This window comes from Tribolium madens, unplaced genomic scaffold (genome assembly GCF_015345945.1).
Source record: "Tribolium madens isolate multiple individuals breed KSU strain unplaced genomic scaffold, Tmad_KSU_1.1 Scaffold_1;HRSCAF=32;Tcas5.2_LG8, whole genome shotgun sequence".
NCBI lineage: Eukaryota > Metazoa > Arthropoda > Insecta > Coleoptera > Tenebrionidae > Tribolium > Tribolium madens.
Genome location: NW_025400984.1, coordinates 4,364,205 through 4,383,728, shown reverse-complemented (window position 1 = coordinate 4,383,728; position 19,524 = coordinate 4,364,205). Strand labels below are relative to the sequence as shown.

The following is a 19,524-nucleotide window of genomic DNA, read 5'->3' as shown; positions in this document are numbered from 1 at the left end:
ACAACCCATTCATCATTAATCCACTAGGACGAAAATTCGTATTTTTTATAGTCATGGAGTAGTTTTCTAACTTACAACTTCAGCCGCTCGACACACTGAAGAAAACCGAATCCAAACCTTTTCCCCGTTCCATGCTTTTGGTACAAAAAAATTTCTTTGGTACCAAACAGGTCCCACGTGATCTCTGAGACTGGTGTCGGTACCAATGTCATTGTAACTAGCAGGTACCGGCATTGTCTGAATATCAAGTTCATCAATTGTATTCAAATTGACTTGAAACCATTTTTCAATGTGTCCCCTTAAAGGGTCAGTAGTGTTGGTTAGTGCAAAATTCCACAAACCGTCCAAACTGATCAAATCACGAGTTTCGGAAGCCCGTGGATAGAGAATTCCAGCCGATTCAACCTTACCCAAAAAGGAAATGAGCACCGGAAATGCAATTAAAACCAGTGTCATTTTCTAAAATTGAAATTAACTGACTTAAGTATAAACTTGAGATTTTTACTTACTTATAGTTTCACCAAGACTGTTCTTTTCAGAAGTCTCCTGTTTATTGATTTTGTTTAGTATCACTTTGCAAACTATTCAGATTGTGTTGCCGATTATTATCATCATTGATATGATAAAAGTTAAAGTCAAAACAAAACAATGATTTAGCTAAATAAACACCTCTATTAAGCAGTTTTTACCAGAACTGCCACAGTAAAGCGGATCCAATTTAAATTAAAATTTATTATTGTCTACTTCCTTATTTCATATAAGTAAATTATGGAATGAGGTAAATATTTCTGCCGATCTTATCATTAACAAAAGTACTAATGTAGTTGTCAAACGTGATAAATGATAACGCAGTGGAAATTACTTAAAACAAACTGATTAGTTGATTACATTTTCAAGTCTTGTGGCAAAAAAGACGAAAATAATTTTTTCAAGTTCGTTGATGATCATGCGATTACCGCAATCCCGGATACACCTACCATTAATAAATAATTGCAGAAAAAACCGAAAAAGTCAAAATGATTATGTCAAACGGTCAAGAGAAAGTCTGTTACGTACGTAGCAATAAGAAATAATTACAACGAATCAATAAATTATTTGTTTTGTGCAAAAAACGACATCTTCATGCGCCTCCAACCTTGACCGTTCGCTGGCAATAAACAAATACACTTTTTTAATATTTTTATTAGAACACATCACAATTCATCATGTATAGTAGGTCTAGCTACGTAGTTATAGAGATCATTGGGTAAAGTGGCATTGTAGAGCTGACAAGCCAAGGCCCAGTACCTTTTCCTCAAATGATGGGCACTGGATTTGGGTTGGCGATTCCGCGTGAAAATCCCTTTCTTGTTACCACCAACTCGCGTGTATGCTGAAACCCAAAATTAAAACAACGAATCAAAACCAAAAACCAGTTACTTTGAGCAGTTTTAAAATCGGCAAAATTCCAGATAAACTCGCCAACAAAAAACCCTTTTTCTCTCAACTCGTCAAACGCCTGGAAATGGCGCGACATCAACTCGACTTGGTACTCCTCCGACCAAATAAAACTCGGACTCTGAAAAATGTTGATAAGACTTGATAAATATTTAAACAGCGACGTACAATGTGGAGGCCTTCGAGGGTATCTCCGCCGTATTCTTGCATTATTACGGGTTTGTTGAATTTCTCGTGCCAAGCGGTGGCTTCAGAGACAACATTGAAGGGAATCACGTCCAAATTACCGCCGTTTGAATACCAACCGTTGTAGCGATTAAAACTAACAATATCGACGAATTCTGACTGAAATTTAATAATCAAGGGAGATTTGTAAAAAATCGGGTAATTACCGAATAAACGCTGTTGACTGGTTGAGCTTCCACGATCGTAGTAGGCCTCGTGACGTCCATACTTTTGATATGATCGATAACTTCCTTGAAGTAGTTTTTGGCGAGGAGGTATTGCGTCCTTGGCTCATTCGCGGCCGACCACATGATCACACTCGGCCGATTTTTGTCCCTTTTGATCAATTCCGTGATCGAATTTTTGTGTTTGACTAGCAACGAATCGAAAAATAGTTCAGTATTGACACTAGGACACTCATCAATGATCATAATCCCCAATTCATCGGCCAAGTCCATAATTTCCTCAGCGTAGGGATAATGGGACGTCCTATACGCATTTGCACCAATCCACTTGATCAAATTGTAGTCCCTTATGATCAAAGGCAAGTCCAAACCTCGGCCTCTTATATCCGCGTCCTCATGGCGGCCAAACCCGTGCAAATATACGGGCTGGTTATTGATCAAAAGCGATGTGTTTGTCCACGAAATTGACCGAATACCAATCGGTTGTGAGTACTTATCGATCAGGTCGCCATACTCGCTCAAAAGCTCGACTTGAAGCGTGTACAAATAACCCGGGTTTGGGTCCATTAGATAAGGCCACCAAAGGTTGGCTTTTGGGACTTCCATAATGCCATAAGGCTCACCATAGTCGTCACTAGTGGCCACGATTGTCCCTTTTTTGTCAATAAGAGTCACTCTGGACGTTACATTAACCTCACTAAAGTAATTTATTTTGTAATCTACAAAACCAACATCGCCGTCTACGTCCGTAATAATTGTAATGTCATCAATGTAATTCTTTGGTGTGGTGTAGAGGGTTACAGGACGGTCAATTCCCGCATAATTGAAAAAATCGAAAGAGTAACTTTGTACTAATCTCCCACTTTCGATTTCCTCGACTTTGCCTTGAGGCACTGTATCCGATAAAAGTGTGTTGTCACAAGCTACAGTAATCAAGTTTTCTTTCCCATATTTGAGAAAGTTTGTAACTTCGGCCAGAAATGGCAAATGACCGATTTCGTGGCTCATCACCAGTTGGCCATTGATCCACTAAAACCCCTAGTAGTGGAAAATTGTGCCAAAATTTGCTCACTTACCACTTGAGAAGCATACGAAACTGACCCAAACCTTAACCAAACTCTCCCGATTTGGTACCAAGATTTTGGTACGAAAAATTTGCGATCGTACCAAACCAGTCCCACATGGTCCCGAATTTTCCAGTTGGTGGTTATGTCGTTGTAGCTACTTGGTACTGGCATTATGTAGACTTCGGTGTCTAAATCTTTGAGATTTTTTTTGTACCAGTGCTCGTCGAAGCCTTGTAGAGGGTTGTTGGGTTTTGGTACCACAAAGTTCCAAAGGCCGTCTAAAGAGACCACTTGTCGGGTTTCGGAGGGACGGGGGTAGAGGATGCCGCCCTGGTGGATTTCGGATTTGACGTGGATGAGGAGGGAGAGAATGAGGAGTTTGGTGGCCATTTCGTGGTCTCTGAAAAAATTATGATTAAAAACATTGTTTTTCTTCTTTTGTTAATTTATATGATTTTTTTGTTGTTTAATAATAGTATGGAGTTAAAAAATATAAATTTTTTGATTAAATATGGAATTGAAAAATTAAAAAAAACTATGGAAGCACTATATCTACAGTGCGCCAGAACTCGCGCCCCAGAGAAAAATTTCAAGTATGATAATATACCAGGAACATGGAAAAAATTCTATCTGTCAAAAAAATTTGACATATTTTTTGACATTTGACATTTTTCATGTCTAATTTAATGATGCTGATGATCTTGTATATGTTTTTTTACAATTATTTAGTAAAGGTACAAAAATTTTGCCAATAAAAGCCAGAAATAACATTAAACAAAGTTACAATTTAGAATACAGCTTCCTCTTCCTCTTCTAATAGCCTGTAGCAAAAAAAACTTGGAAAATTATTTTTCCAACAGAAGTAAATAGAGTCAAATTGCAAAATTTAAACCCTCATAAATTTTTATAGATAAAATTTTTTTAACATTTTTTCCATGTTCCTGGTATCTTACCTTTTTTGGCATTTTTTCTGAAGCGCGAGTTCTGGCGCACCTGTATATCCAATTCTGATCAATTAATTTTTTGGCGACTTCGGTTTGCACCATTAAATATATAGACAATTTAAAGTAAATTCTAATGTTTAGGTTCTTCCTTTTTGCTCTAAGAGCGATAGTTTTTGAGAAAATCTTTCAAAACGTGTTAAAAATTTTATACCTTTTCTTTTTTTGTAAATTAAAGATATATTCTAAATAGTTAATAGTTTATTTATACATACGCAAAATGTTCTGCAAAGTTGATTAGCGACGACAAAACCGCAAAATTTGCAATAGTTTAGAAGTTAGTCGAATTTATATTTTGGATATTTGTAACTTTATCAACAATTTTCTCGATAAGTAATTATCATAAGGCAATGATCTTTTTTTATATGATAGAAAATTAAATGTGCTTTTTAACGGCGCCAAACACAATAAGTTAGCGCCAAGAATTCTGAAGTTATTAGCAATAGACAGCTCCGAGTACCAAAAATCGCCCTAAATTCTGTCAAAAATCTAATAATTGAAAACTTCAAAACTGATTGAAATAATGTACTTTAAAGAGTAAAAGTGCATAAAACGTCGTAGAAACACAAAAATTGAAAATTATTAAAATTTTATATGAATCTATTAGACTAGAGCTTAAAAAATTGGTAATTTTGCAGAAAACTGCAAAATTCGCAATAGTTTAGAAGTTATAGTGGAATTTATATTTTGGATATTTTTGATTTTATCAACAATTTTCCCGGTAACTATTTATTTAACATACAGGGTATATAAAGCATGGAATAAGCGTTTTTTTTTCATTATTTGCCTCGAGTAATAATAATTAACATAAATTAAAATAATATAAAAAATGTGATGGTATTTTGAGAATTAAATTTTGTTTTGTTTTTGAGTTATGCGATTTGTTTTGTCAAAATGGCAACTTTTATAAAAAAAAATGATAAAAATTAAATATAAAGTAGAAAGTTCATAAGAAAAATGGCTTTACAGTGAGTTGCCATTTAAAAAAATAAAAAAATTACAGAACTCAAAACCTAAAGAAAATAAAAAAAAAATATTTTTGATAAACGTCACATTTTTATAGTACTTTGTCATTCACCACTAGCTTTTCCAAAAAAATAAATAGTTTAAGCAAAAAACGTTTGGTTAATTCTTTTTATTCACCTGGTATGACAGTGTCCTTTTTTAATATAATATGAAATTAAAAGTGCCTGCCCACAGTACCAAACACAAGGACCTATCACCAATTTATTTTATTTATTGGCAATAGAGTGGTGCGGGTACCAAAAATCAACAAAAATCTCGACAAAATTGACAACCTAAAAATTAAACCAAATAACGTTTTTAACATTTCTAGAAGTCCTAAAAACACATTAAAGTGCATAAAACTGTATTAGGTCTACTTTGAAAAATTATGAATTTCTTAGGTTTTTGTAAGTGAATTCGGTAGTAAACCGTAAAAATGATCAATAAACTTGAATTACAAAGAGCACATTATTTACAATTTTTCTTAGTAGCGCAAACAAAGAAAAAAAGTTGGTGGGTCCCAGATTCGAACCCCAGCTTTTCAATTTTATTGGTCAAGAACAAAAAAAATCCTGATTTTTTCTCCGAGAAAACGCATTATGATAAACAAAGATAATCATCTCTCCGTGTCTCGCCAAGACCTCGATTTAAAATCAACATTGCAGAAATGTTTTTCACAGATAATATGTATAACCACAAACCAAACAATATCGAAGGGCGCTTTGTTTTCGGCCAAGGTACACACACCTGGCAATCCTAACATTAGTTTTTGTGGTTTAACGGGTTTTACCGCGACTTTTGAATAATTACAAGGTGACAAAAATTTTCCACACTTGAATGAAAAAAAAAATCATCTTCTTGAATTTTGTAAATGATTTTTGTAAATGTCAAACGGGTGATCAACCTTGTGTACACGATGAAAAAAAAATCAAGTTCGAGGTCATTTTCGAAAACAAATCTTGCAAAAACATCAGTTCATTGAATTGTCGATAATTTCATGACATCATAAGGTGATCATCAGACGAACTAGGGCCAGGTTCATGTACCCAGGCAAGAATTCGATGAGATCATTTCGGTCTTATGGAGAATTAAATTATACACTGGCAAGGCAATTAATAGAGCACTGATCCGAATAATTGAACGATTGACCCAAGCAAAAATTTTTTTCAAAATTATTTTTTTTTTAGGAAATTACCTCAAATTCGGGCACAATAGCACAGTAGTCCACAGAACGGTAATTAAGTCCAAGCCGCACTAAACACCTGATCTTCTAGCCAGTACACATGTGCTTAAAATGCCTTTCTAATCGTACACCAAGCTTATTTATATTCGCGCCAAAGTCACGGAACATAAAATATCGACAAATACGCGACTGATAACTCAACTGAGCTTTATCGTCGTTGAGAATAAATCCGGAACATGAGGTGGTTCTGGTTACCACTTATCAAGAGTTCATTGGAACATTGGGACCAGAAATGGGTTAATTTTACGATATTTATGGAAACGTGATTTGATGTTAAGTGTCATTTTATTGCGCTTTTCGATGGTGTTAACTTCTTGCTGTAATTGCGCTGTTTACAATTTTGTTTGTCAAGTGTTTAATTCGAAGAAGAGATATCATCTGGTATAAGAAACTTTCTTTATTTTTGGTTTGGGCGTGAAAAATATTGCCATTTGTCGCAGAATGCATAATAAACTAGAATCAACAGTTAATGTCATAAAATGCTCAAATTAAATCATCTGATTAATTCAATTAATTAACTTGTTTTTGCACTTGCTGCATAATAGTTTCAAGGTAATTACTGCAGGTTTTTGATCATTGATGGTAAAAACTGGTACAGCATTTCTACTGTAAAACTCAAAATTGAGAAAATTTCATCCACTTTTATACCGGTACTTGGTTTTTCCAATATATTTTTCTACGTAATGAAAATTCTTTTAATTAATTTTACCTAAACTAGGAGCACTTTGAAAGAGAAAAAAAATAAGACACAAGTGAATATAAAAACACAGTTTCGAGCACTAAGCTTTATTTGTCACACTTTACGAATTCATGATAGAGCCACAAGCAAAGTGAATTAAAATTTTTTGTAAGGCATAAAGCTAGATTATTATTTTTTATTTTTTTAAAGTTTAAAATTTTACATTTTTTATGTTAATAACCGTTTACAAAACTTCCAGATTATTATACCAAATAATTTCTTTTTTAAAAAAGTATTAAAATATAGGATCACAGTTACCGTATACAGGGTTGCCAGAGAATATGAAAACAACTAATAATTTACTAATATTTTTATTACGAACAATTTTAACAATTTTTTCCATTACTTTCAAGAGGTAGAACATCTTTTGTAGGAAAAAAAGTGTTTTTCCCCAAGTTTACAATTTTTTATATCCTATATCACTAAATTAAGAAAAAAATTCTTCCAACATAAATTAAATTTGCTGTTTGAAAAAAATCAACTTAAAAACAAATCGACTCTCTCAACGAAAACTATAGAACTCATAAAAATTGGCTTTGAGTTACGATGGTTTATGTATACAAAAACAATGAGAATTTTTTTGTAATAAACAATATTATTACCAGAGCTTAGACACTCAGTAATTTTCAATGAAATATCATTTCATTGTTTAATAAATCAGTTCCTTGACTTTTATTTATTTTTCTTATTTTATTTTTTTTATTAACAATCAAAGATTGAATGCAAGTTTTCTCAAAACTGTAAATTTTGAATTGGGAGAATCGAAATGAGAGTACTTATAAATTTCAAAATACTTCATGTGATGAATTTTAAATATTTTTGATTATGTACTAAATTTTAGTCCAATTAAATAGTCACTTTTTGAAATATTAAGCTGTTTCCACATTTTTTGACAACTTTGTAAATATTTCTGATTAGAAAAAAGTCGGTATTTTTATATAATACATAAGTAAAAAAATCGGTCCATTATTAAATACAGAAAAGAGTGCAAGAAGATATGAATTTTTAGATTTCGATAAAATACGAATAAGATTAAGATTAAGATTCAAAATCTTAAAAAATGAGCTTGTTTCTCAACTTCTTAGTTTCAGACTTAAAATTCAACATTCTGTAGTGTTTTAAATCAAAAACGCCAATATTAAAATAATAAAACTCACTAACATCAATTTTAGGAATTTCAAACAGAATTTTACGAAGACAGAGGCTTACAGTTAAGGTTAGTTACTGACTTTTGAACTCAGAATTCTGACATAACTTCAGAATTTCGTTTTTTTAAAACTGAAAAATTGCCACACAGCAAAGATAAAACTCATTCTTTGTGGCGCTCCTCACTTTCCCACACTTTTAATTTATTATCCTGTATTTGTGTTCAGTTTACCGTTAAATTATCCCTTTAAAAGGGTTACGAAATTTATCACGAGCAAACATTGAATTACCTGAAAAAATACACACGTGTGTCTTCAAATTTAAATAAACATATTTGACGAAGCAACAGTATTCGAATATATAAATTATTTAATTTACTTCAAAAAAAAAAAAAATTAAAAAATTAATTGCCTCTCAATTGATGCATCCCAGATCAGACTCGACTTTTACAGGCTATTATGAATGAAATGTGATAATTAAATTAACAAATTAAATAATTGTGAGGACACTCACCCACAAACCGTATCACAAACACTCAGAATCGGGTTTTACTACGTTTAGTTTTATTTAAATGAACTTGGAAAGTGCAACAGAACACGTTTTCATTGTTGTCATTGATAACATCTTTGCTGCACCGTATCACTTAATTGGACCAGAATTTTGAAACAGAGCCGGGTTTCAAACCCGTTTACGACAGTGTGTTGCACAGAGTTGTCGCTACCGGCGGGTAGATGTCGTGAATCTGTACTTCCCCGAATTGGCGAATTAGACGCAAAGTAGGCGTATTTCGGAGATGAACGGAAACGGATAAGGAGCTTCCGGTGGGTCATTGCACCGTTATTATTGGACACCTACAACTAGACCTTGAATTTTTCGAAAAAAAATATAAAAAATGGCCGATAGTAAAATGTATTTTTAGCTAATCGCAGAATGCAGTCGGGCGCCTCCTACAAAATATATTTTCATGTGTTTAGGTTACCGCCCCTGCGTTTGTCTGTCTAGCGTTACTAGATGTAAACAAATTAAATACACTTTCCGTTTCATTAGACCATCGTCTGATTTGCATACTCGAGACCGAGTGGTAATTACGGCTCTGACGCCGCTTTGTTATGGGTCGATGGGCGGCTGAAGACATGAAAGCACTCTGATGGGGATAAAGTTTGACCGCTTTTTCATCGTTTATCATTATTTCGTCAATAATGTTGGCAGCTGACAGATGGGAGGGGACTGGGAGGATAAGTGTGGGATTTGGAAGATATTATTGAACCATTTTTTTTTAATATTTTATTTTTTGTGGGTTATATTCTCTCAAAATTATAAATTTAAGCACTATTTCAACAGAGTGCAGCATGAGTTATGAATATACAGAGTGTCCCATGAGAAATTCTTTTTTAGCAATCAACATTACATTTTGAAGATAATCTTTGAACGTAAAGTCTGTTTTTTTTAATGGAAATGCCAAACAGTCTTAACGTTGGCATCACTAGTAAATTCATTCATGGTAATTTTAATAAAAGAAGTTGGCAGTTCCGGTTTTTTGAATTAATTTGAAAACAATGTCATTAAACGTCAACACAAAAAATCGTCTATGAAAGTTTAGAGACGAAACACCAAAGAAGGAGCAAATTCGGTAGTGCTAACAGTTTTTAGAAATTTGGAAACGAATGGTTCGCAAGCAGAAAGTTAGAAAAAGGACCCGTTAAAATGTAAACGCAATTTGTGTTGCAGGTTTGCTAAACATTCTCAATTTTTAGCAAGAAATTGACAAGAACTCAAAATAAACATGAATGAAAAAGAACCTCGGAAAAAAAGCAATTAAATTAGTGTCTTGTGCATCGTTTTTGAAGAACGAGTTGAAAAAGTAACAATTTTGAAACTAATGCTGAAGAAGAATTTATTAAATGCATCAACTTTGATCTCATTTTAATAAATTACACAAAATTTATTGCCAGTCATCATAATACCCACTTGTATCTTTTTTCTGTATATACATACTTTTTCTTCAAAGTTTTTGTAGCAAGAATCTTATTTTTATCCACAACAATGTACTTACTTGCGGTGTGTTTCTGTCAAAATTATTAGCACTGAATTCTGTCTTTAAACCTTAGGTAATGATGTCTGTCCTTAGGTACACAAGATTTATAAAAGTCAAAATTTTGACAACATCTCAATTTGAATACATAACCATAATTTTTTAACAAAATTTCTAGGGACAAAAACAAAGAGCAAACAAAATTTGTGGCTATGGAGACAAGCTGCTACCAATTTTTTCACCAAAATTTTGACTTGGTAATTTCCATTAAAAAAAAAAAACAGACTTTAATGTTAGTTATTTCAAAAAAATTTAGGCTCATTATTAGAATTTTTTTTTAGCAACCAACATTACATTTCGAAGATAACCTGAAGATAAGCATTTGGTTTTAAAGATGATTTGCTATGTGGTCACTATGTTTAATTTATTAAATACTTTAATATTCACATTATCTTTGAAATGTAATGTTGGTTGCTTCAAAAAAATTTTAGGCTCTTTATTACTCGTTGGACACCCTGTATAGAATTTAAACGAAACAGTATTTTTCTATTTTGGTCTCACAATAAGCACAATAGAAAAAATAGTATAAAAGACACGTGTTATAACCTCTCATTGTGATACTCGTGCATTGTATACTATTTTATAAATAATTACATAATTTTTGAAATTTTTAAAATTATAAAACACAAATTTTAGCACTTAGTTTTTAATATTAAACATATTAAATTCAAAAAAGTTTTTAAAGTGTTTATTTATGTCGTAAATATTGCATTATTGTTGTCATATTGTCTATTTTATCAGTGTAAATTGCTTGAAAACGTTATAATATTTAAATAAATAATATTATTTTTTTGTAGTTTTTTTATAAAAAAAATCACAAAACTTTGAAAAAACTCGTAATTCTAAAACTACTAAATTTTGTGTTTTTAATAAAATGGCTACAGAAAATTCAAAAATAATTTTTAAAAGTTTAGTTTAAATTAGCGCATTTATTTTACTTCACAGATGCGAGAGTGAACACGAATTATGAAATTAGCTAAAAATTAAACTTTTTTTCCGTAAACTTTTTTCATCCATGATGTAAAAATTCTATTTTTGCGCCTAAGCGTTTTTACTTTTACCATGACATCTACCATTGTTAATTATTGTTTCTTTTTTGTCTTTTTCGCTGCTTTACCAATTTATGGAGAGGTACATTTTAGGTCATAACTCTTTGACATTTTGCACTACTAACTGCACTAGTCATGCATTAGTTAAATTAATAAACACTTTCGACAATTTTAACACAAATCTATACTGACGCATAACGTGTGTTATGATTTCATTGCAAAGCATCCTGATTATTTTGTTGATTTACTTACTAATTATAATGTTGCTTTTTACTCTCGATCTGAATATCTTTGCAAAAGTAAGTTTTGGCTGAATTATTTAAATAAACGTTATTAGCGTGGTCACATTTTATATCACTTTTATACCTAATAAGATAATGTATTATTAACAAAATAAATACTTTATTATTTGTCTTTGTATGGTGTTTTTTGATGTTTTTTTGTCTAAAAAACCAAAGTTCAAAAAAAGTGTCATTTGGTAACACTAAATGTAGTGTTTTTAGTATTTTTCTAAATTTTCTTTAATTAAACATAATTTGGACAATTAAAAAGAAACAAAAAAAGTGAATTTATAAAATTTTAAGGTTATCGGTTTCTAAGACAAGTTGATTATTCTTTGTTGGTGTTTCTTTGGTATTTTTTTTATAAAAAGCTCCACAAAAGTTCAAAATAATTTCTAAAGATGCAACATACTCGTAGACGTACTGAATTTAGTATTTTCTTTAAATAATAGCGTTCTATTATTATTTTTTTGCACAAAAATCTCTATAAACTACAAATTAATTTCTAACTTTATATTTTTTGACAACTAGAAAAAAATAAAAATGTGTTTTTACAGACATAAAACTGAGTACAATATTTGAATAAAAAACGCAAAATTTTGTTTTCAAATTACGCTAAATAAATTAGAGTGAAGTCCAATTTCTTCGTATTTGCATATTTTCCCCAGCTCCTTTGTTGCTGTTTTTGGGCTTAAATGACTAATACCGTGAAAATCAAGTTTTGCAGTGTCAGCGATTTTATGCAATAATTCCGTAAAAGGAACAAGCTAAAGGCCAGACTTTCCTTTTCACATACATTAACCTAGCAGTATCTCAACTCCGGTGTCTTTATTTATTAAACAATATAAACCGCGTAAATTGTTGGTATTTGTTCAATTATTATCAGATAAATGCTGACTCAAATGACATTTCACAAGTAAAAAAACATCAGAAATCGTTGTGCTTTGGCAGGATATGCCACAATTTATTACTTCTAATTGCAGTAATAACTATTATCTTATTTATCCAGCCACATCCTCACACGACGCAAAGTGTGTAGTAATAAAATTTTTCGATCACTGTGTTACCAGTTTATTTTCTCGAGAACCGGAGCCAACGTCCGATTAATTTAAAACAAAGCAATAATACTTCTTGTTTGCGATGCAGCAGTTCTATAAGGAGTTGGAGTCTCTTGGAATTCTTTCCACACAACAACACGCCAAATTTACACAAATCCAAATTTGCTAAACCACTAATTGGGAGACACAACCCAAAAGTGAAACTTTTATGGCCTATTATGGTCAAAATTTGCAAATAAATATAAACACAGTGGCGAGAAGTGATGGAGAGGATCGCTTTTGATTTCGTGTTGCCGTTTTATTCGAAATGGAAGACGTCATTGCCTTTAATGGCGCTAAGATTTAATGCCCGACGACAAATGTATGCCGGTGATTTATTTCGTATTTGTGTCTTTTTGGGAATTTTCAGAAAGAGAAAAAAATATTGTTTAAGTGATGCAGTCGAGTCAAGAAAAGGTTAAAAGACATCTGATAAACAAGTGACATTATCGTTATGGAAGTACTTATTGTAATAACGCAACATAACATCAATTATCAAATGACGACCTAGAATTTAATCGAAAGATGGACTTATCTTGATCAATAGAGACGTAAATAATTAAATCCATTTATATTTAGTTGGTGCATTTTGATTGGACGACTTGAGGGGAATGAGCTATAAAAAATACAAAACCACACAATTGTAGATCAATATTTGTGTGTTTGATCTGGTTATCTGGAGGAAAGGAATGTCGGTGTTTGGATTTGAGAAAATGTGACGAAAAATGTTATTTTTCACAACTATTGAAACTCATTTCAAAAAATTTAACTGGGAGAACAGAGCGCTAGATTTGAAAACAATATAAAAATTTTAGTACAATATTATTTTTAACTTAAAATATCCTCCAGATTTGTAACAAAACAAAAAATCTGAGAAAAGATCTCGAATTAAATAAATAAATAAACTTATCTAATTGCTTTTAATATAAATAAAACTAAATTTTGAGACTTAAAACAGTATTAATATCTAATTTTACAAAACCATATGAAACATTACTTAATATACATTTTGAATTTACATTAAATTAAAAATAAAAGACAGTTGTTAATTCGTTTTGTTACTATTACTAGAAAATAAACAAAAAAGTGGTCAACAAAACACAATCATATTATTTTATTTTTCCATTTCAATGTCGCGCAGTATATTTTATTAAAAGTTCCAACCACAAGTTTTTCTTTTGATTTAAACTTTGAGATTAGAAGGCTAGAATTTTGTTTTAGCTTCACTTATTTTATTTTGAAAAAATTACTTTTAAATCACTTTTCAGACTACTCGTTACCTTGAAACAGAATTTTATTTATTTAATATTAACACAAAGACACATATTTATTCAAAATTTGAATAGATGTACCGTCACTCACAAAAATGTCTCTATTACTTTAATTTTGAATACAGTAGACACTAAAAAATACACTTATATTTATACTTTTTCCGAGATCATTCCAAAATTTCATTTACTGAGGAAAAAAACTTAAAAAAAGTGCTTCTCAAAAATTCAACACAAATTTTAAATTACTTGGATTAAAAAAGAACAAAAAACTAATTTTCAAAAATTGTGGTTAGTGTCTGAGACAAATTGCGCCAATAAATTTATTATTAACTCTTTATTGATTTTTTTGTATAAAAACCTCTACAAAACTACAAAAGTTTTACTAAATTTGATATTTTTTTTTAAATTACTGTCGATTTAAGAAATCTTAAGGATTTATTTCTCACATACAAAACTCTGAGTATAAACGTTAAAATACAAAATTTTAAATTCTTATTCAAAATTTGACTAGATGTACACTCTCTTACAAAAAAATGTCCCTACTAATTTGATTTAATAACTTTTGTCAAAATGTTATTATGAAATTTTTGAAAACTGTAAACACTAAAAAATCTTCCCATAATTTTAATTTTTTCCGATATCATACTAAATGTTGTGTCATTTACTTGGAAAAGCAAAAATAGATAACATTGCTGGTACTCACTTAAACATCCTTTTAAGATTAAATACTCCAAAAATAGAAACAGACAAGTAATTATGGAAAGGTTAACACACAATAAAAATTTATTTCTATAAAATGTTATCTTGTTTCAGGCAAATGTAGAAAAGAAATCAGTGTCAATTGCATTGGCAAATATTTTAACGTTAAAAATCTTTCAAAATATGTAAAATAATTTTTTTATCTGTTTTGTTTTCTTTTATTTTTGTAATTTTGAAATGAGTGTGTTCCGAAAATGGCACATTTTGTCCAAAAATATTTGATAGATTTGTTAAAAAAAAAATTATACGTCTTGTTCAATTTATTCCAATTACAGTAACAAGTTTGCGATCAATGTTCTGAAATTCATTTGCTCATAATGAAGTTTCAAGGCTATGAGCAAGTGAATGAAAGAGTTCTTTTACTATTGTCTTCTTGGACCGATTTTCCAATTAAAATAAATTGTCTTAGAGTGAACAACACGTAAAAAGTATCGTGCAACAATTTGGTTGATTGTCTATTGAGTTTCGTCTGGAATACAAATTCATCGTCAGGGACAATATACAGGGTGTTGCCGCTCCCACTGAGATAAATGAATAGATCCGTGATGATAAACGGTTTTAATTTATCTTCATCTCGAACCTTTCATTGCCTTGCTTGTTTACAATTACTTTGTGTAAAGGCGGAAGTGGCTATTAACCATACTCAACTAATTTGCATTTATTCTAGAGGAAAATATGTTGCAAGAGATTATTTTTCGGGGCCTAACATTGTTCACACACAACACACTCACAACATAAGAACGCTTTTGTTTGGCTTTGCACGTGTGCGTTTCCTCCATACTATAAAATGTTGTTGTAAGAGAGATTTTAATGCCACTTATTCACATTTTGAAATTTTATTACTCTGTTCCTTAAAAGGGAACAACAGAGCACTTATTCTCGGAAATCTGGTATCTGGTGCACCCTTATAAATATTAATCGGAGAGATAAGTCATAATTTGCTCGAAGAAGACTTGCCACTATTTTAGTTAGGTGTTGTGTCCCTACTGTATCATTATCTAGTTATCTCGGCATATTTATGCGATGCTGATGGGATAAAGAGGCTTTTCGCGTGACTCCAACGCCATTATACCACCATTAAAAACAAAATAGACGCTTCGAGCAAAAGATGGGAAAAATTCCTAAAGGCTTGACGTTTCTAATCAAACTTTTATTGTGTTGATAAATAAGTCACTTCCTTCGCCTAATTCTATTTTAATCGGACTTAACGAATGACAGATGAAGTCCATTATTAAATTTTACTAAATTAAATTGATGCGTGCCTTAATTATCATGCATTGTTGAGTTGTGGTTGAAAACAACCGGCGCCATTAAAATTCTCTTGAATAAAATATGAGGTCTTAAGTTGATTTTCATAAAATATTGATAAGTCTAAAAGCTTAATAAAGGAATTAATAAATCAATCTGACTTGTGTTTTTTTATGAATAATTAGGTACTATTAATTTCTAACTAAAAAGGTAAAAACATTCTTTTTGCGAGTGAGTGTATCCCAAGTTTTAAGGCTGGCCCAAAAATAAATATTTCTAATTGATTAAAAAATAAGAATTTTGATTGAGCATTAAATACACTCTAATTTGTTGTTTTGATATTGTACAATTTTTTTTGTGTAGGGCAGTGAGACCCTAAAAATTAAAAAAAAAAATTCAATTAACTGGAGTATTTTCTATACATAATTTTTTTCTGTGGTGTTTGTGAAAAAAAAGCCTCGGCCCTCCGCTCTATTGTCAATGCATTGGCAATATATTATCCCAAAGTTATCCAAAAATTACCAGAATTCCCAATTTTTAATATTCAGATGTTAATTACTCAAAATCTATCAACTTTTACATTATTCAATTTTTACAGTTACCATTAGAAAAAATCAAGAAATTTTATGATGTAGAAAAAATTCCAATTAATTTTTTTTCCCAAATCTGGTTTTTAGGGTCTCACTGACTTACCTACGCTAAAAATTTTGAACAATATTAAAGCATCAAGTTGAAATCGATACAGAGTGCGCCAGAACTCGCGCCCCAGAGAAAAATAAGGTACAATACCAGGAACATGAAAAAAATGTTAAAAAAATTCTACCCATAAAAATTTAGAAGTTATGAGAGTTTAAATTTTGCAATTTGACTATTTCTGATGGAAAAATAATTAGGGCTGAACCCTACTTTGAATATTCTGAGCCCTACTTTAAAACTTCGCCTTTTTTAACAACTTTCTTTAAAAATACTAACGCATAAAATTCTAATACAAACTGAACCAGAAGTAACACACAAAATTCATATTTTTGTTATTAATGTTTTAGATAGTAGGTACACATCGTTATCTTTCTGGTAAACATAAAAAAAACTAAGAAAAAATAAATAAAAAAAAATTCAAAAAAGAAGAAAGTAAAATAAAAAACTTAAAAAAGTTATAGAAAGAGTTTTATCTTCTTGTTCTTTTTTATTTTATAATGGGTAATTTTTTGTTTTTATTTTTTTGTGTTTGAGTTTCATATTAAGTGTTTTTATGCTTGTTAGTTAAAAAAATATATACAAAAAACAATTGCTTCTTATAAAGTAAACCAATAACAAAAAGACAAAGCCTTTTGTGTTTAATTGTCAATTTTTTTTTTTTTGTAAAGTTTTAGTTTCATTTTTTTTTTCTTATTACCAGAAAGATAAAGGTGTGTTCTATTTAAAACAGTAAAGAAAAATGCCAGTTGTCATTAAAAAAAATAAAATGTCACAATGCAAAAACGAATGACGTCACTAAATGTCACTATATTGTCAAAATATAGCATTTAAAAAAATAAAATGGACGTGTTTGAGGATTTTTTTGAAAAAGCTGTAAAACTGTTTTAGCCCCACTAAAAATTTTGGGCGCCCTACCCAAACATTGTTTCTACCTACGGACCTTTACTAAATAATTATGAAAAAACATATACAAGATCATCATATCATTAAATAAATAGACATAAAAAAATGTCAAATGTCAAAAAATAAATGTAAAATTTTTTGACAGATAAAATTTTTTAAACATTTTTTCCATATTTCTGGTATCTTACTTGCTTGAAATTTTTCTATGGAGTGCGAGTTCTGACACCTGTATAATCCTCTATTATTTGCACTAGCAAAAAATTTTTTTAATCAATTACAAATATTTATTTTTGCGCCGGCTTTAAATCTTGGGACACCCTGTAGGTACACTTACCTAATTAAATTTTGAATAAAGATGTGGCAGCCTTGAGGGCGCCGCCGTTATCGCAGGTCAGGAATGGCAATGAATCGCGATTAATAAAATCTGTGCAATATTGACCAATAAGAGTAACAATAAAAACAGTTAAATTAATGTCTGTAAGCCATAAACAAAGCCATATATTTGCAATAAATCGCGGCTATAAATTATCCCGAGTCGTGCCTTTAGCAGGAATTGTCAAGGTATGTATTTTTGTGTAAAGTCTTTTTTTCGGCTAATTTCATGACCTTAATTAGGCGTTTTATGCAGCACGAGTTGTAAATAATGCGTTGTTTATTACGAACTAAATTCTTAAAATTCCCGCAGCGAACATCCTTCAGTTACCTTTAAACCTGTCAGCTGAATCCCATTTTTCAGTTTTAGAATTTTAACGATTTCGCCTGTAGTGTGTTGTAATTATTCAAGGGGGGCACTTCAACCTGTTCTCAAAAAGGCAACATGAATCACACTCTGTTTTGGGGAATTTTTACAACGTTTCCGGTTGGTTTTGACATTGGGTGTGCCAATTTCGCGTGCTTTATTAATCTTGTTAGTGCATGTTGTAAATTGACACATTCTGAAACTCTATCATAATTGGATTAAATTTGGGTTGGGGGAATGTCTAGTGGTGACCTAATTTTAGGAGGATTCAGAGAAGTACTCTTAAATCGAGAGGTTTTGGTTCCGGTTGGACTTCTTCACACCTTAATCGATTTGAAAACCTTCACACTTTTGCCGGTACATTTGGAAGAATGGAGTGAAGGCGCCGCCACCCACAAACCGGATTAGAATAGCCCCCTAAAAGTCGCTTTGGCGACGAAAATAGGCGGCGATGACGGTTTCAAGCACAATTACGTGACTTTCGCAAATATGGAATGAAACCAATAAGAAACAATATTTTGAGAATGTGTACTTCGTTAATAAATAAAATAAATTTGCAAATAATCATCTCAATATTAACCGTTATACTCGTAGTAATATATTTGGTCGAATTTATTTTTAAGTCTGCTTTATTTTTAATAGGGTCTTTCATTTTATTTACGACAATTTTAAAACTTTCAATTTTTTGGAAAAAATTAACGTAAGTGTATTTACTATACCGAGTGCGCCAGAACTCGCGCCACAGAGGAAGGCCATATAATGTAAGATACCAGGAACATGGAAAAAATGTTAAAAAAAATTATCTATAAAAATTTCGAAGTTATGAGAGTTTAAATTTTAGACTTTGATCCTATTTATTTCTGTTGGAAAAATAAATAAATAAAAAAAAATTCTAGTTTTTTTGCTACAGGCTATTAGAACAGAAAATAAGGAAGATGTATCCTAAATTGTAACTCTGTTCAATGTTATTTGTGGCTTTCACTGCACAATTTTTGTACCTTTACCATGTTCCTGGTATCTTACCTTACTTGAAAATTTTCTCTGGGGCGCGAGTTCTGGCGCATCCTGTATAGGTATCTTTGAAAACTGAAGAAAATTGTTTTTTTTTTTAACTTGTTCCAATAATTTTGAAAAAAGTCGACATTATATTTGAAAACTCAAGAAAATTGTTTTTTTTTTAACTTGTCCCAATAATTTTGAGAAAAGTCGAGGTACTATAGGTAATATTATTATGCACTTATACACATTCAGTACTAAATTCTGCAACTTTCACCTTCTATAAAACCCGTTAAAAAATGCATTAAAATTTATTTAAATGATCTTTGGGACTATCTCTTATCG

At 31.0% G+C, this 19,524-nt stretch overlaps 2 protein-coding genes across 3 annotated transcripts in view; both read right to left on the bottom strand.

Annotated features, from left to right (window-relative positions):
* LOC123004084 (beta-glucuronidase-like) overlaps window positions 1-780 on the bottom strand; it is a 2,529-nt gene extending 1,749 nt beyond the window's left edge. The window contains exons 1-3 of the mRNA XM_044397198.1: window positions 510-780; window positions 76-459; window positions 6-23 (exon numbers count right to left, since the gene is read on the bottom strand). Coding sequence (XP_044253133.1) covers window positions 6-23; window positions 76-456 — 399 coding nt within the window. The 5' untranslated portion in view covers window positions 457-459; window positions 510-780. The remainder of the gene's footprint in view (window positions 1-5; window positions 24-75; window positions 460-509) is intronic.
* Window positions 781-1,164: 384 nt separating this feature from the next.
* LOC123016403 (beta-glucuronidase-like) lies at window positions 1,165-8,696 on the bottom strand. 2 transcript variants are annotated; one of them, XM_044416775.1, is made up of 6 exons: window positions 8,562-8,696; window positions 2,924-3,314; window positions 1,830-2,876; window positions 1,606-1,782; window positions 1,420-1,558; window positions 1,165-1,372 (listed from the first exon to the last, which is right to left on the bottom strand). In XM_044416775.1, exons 2-6 carry the CDS (start codon window positions 3,302-3,304, stop codon window positions 1,194-1,196), a joined length of 1,923 nt encoding a protein of 640 aa, XP_044272710.1. In that variant the 5' UTR covers window positions 3,305-3,314; window positions 8,562-8,696; the 3' UTR covers window positions 1,165-1,193. The 2 variants fall into 2 exon arrangements, with proteins under 2 accessions (XP_044272710.1, XP_044272709.1); XM_044416774.1 differs by lacking the exon at window positions 8,562-8,696 and adding an exon at window positions 6,116-6,271.
* Window positions 8,697-19,524: the final 10,828 nt, after the last annotated feature.

What these genes read in the sequence shown, in the direction of transcription:
- LOC123016403 (XM_044416775.1), bottom strand. Translation starts at nt 3,304, where the DNA reads ATGGCCACCAAACTCCTCATTCTCTCCCTCCTCATCCACGTCAAATCC. An exon ending in CAGTCAACAGCGTTTATTCG is followed by an intron (nt 1,783 to 1,829) that starts GTAATTACCCGA and finishes ATTAAATTTCAG; the next exon opens with TCAGAATTCGTCGATATTGT. An exon ending in CGATTTTAAAACTGCTCAAA is followed by an intron (nt 1,373 to 1,419) that starts GTAACTGGTTTT and finishes TTTGGGTTTCAG; the next exon opens with CATACACGCGAGTTGGTGGT.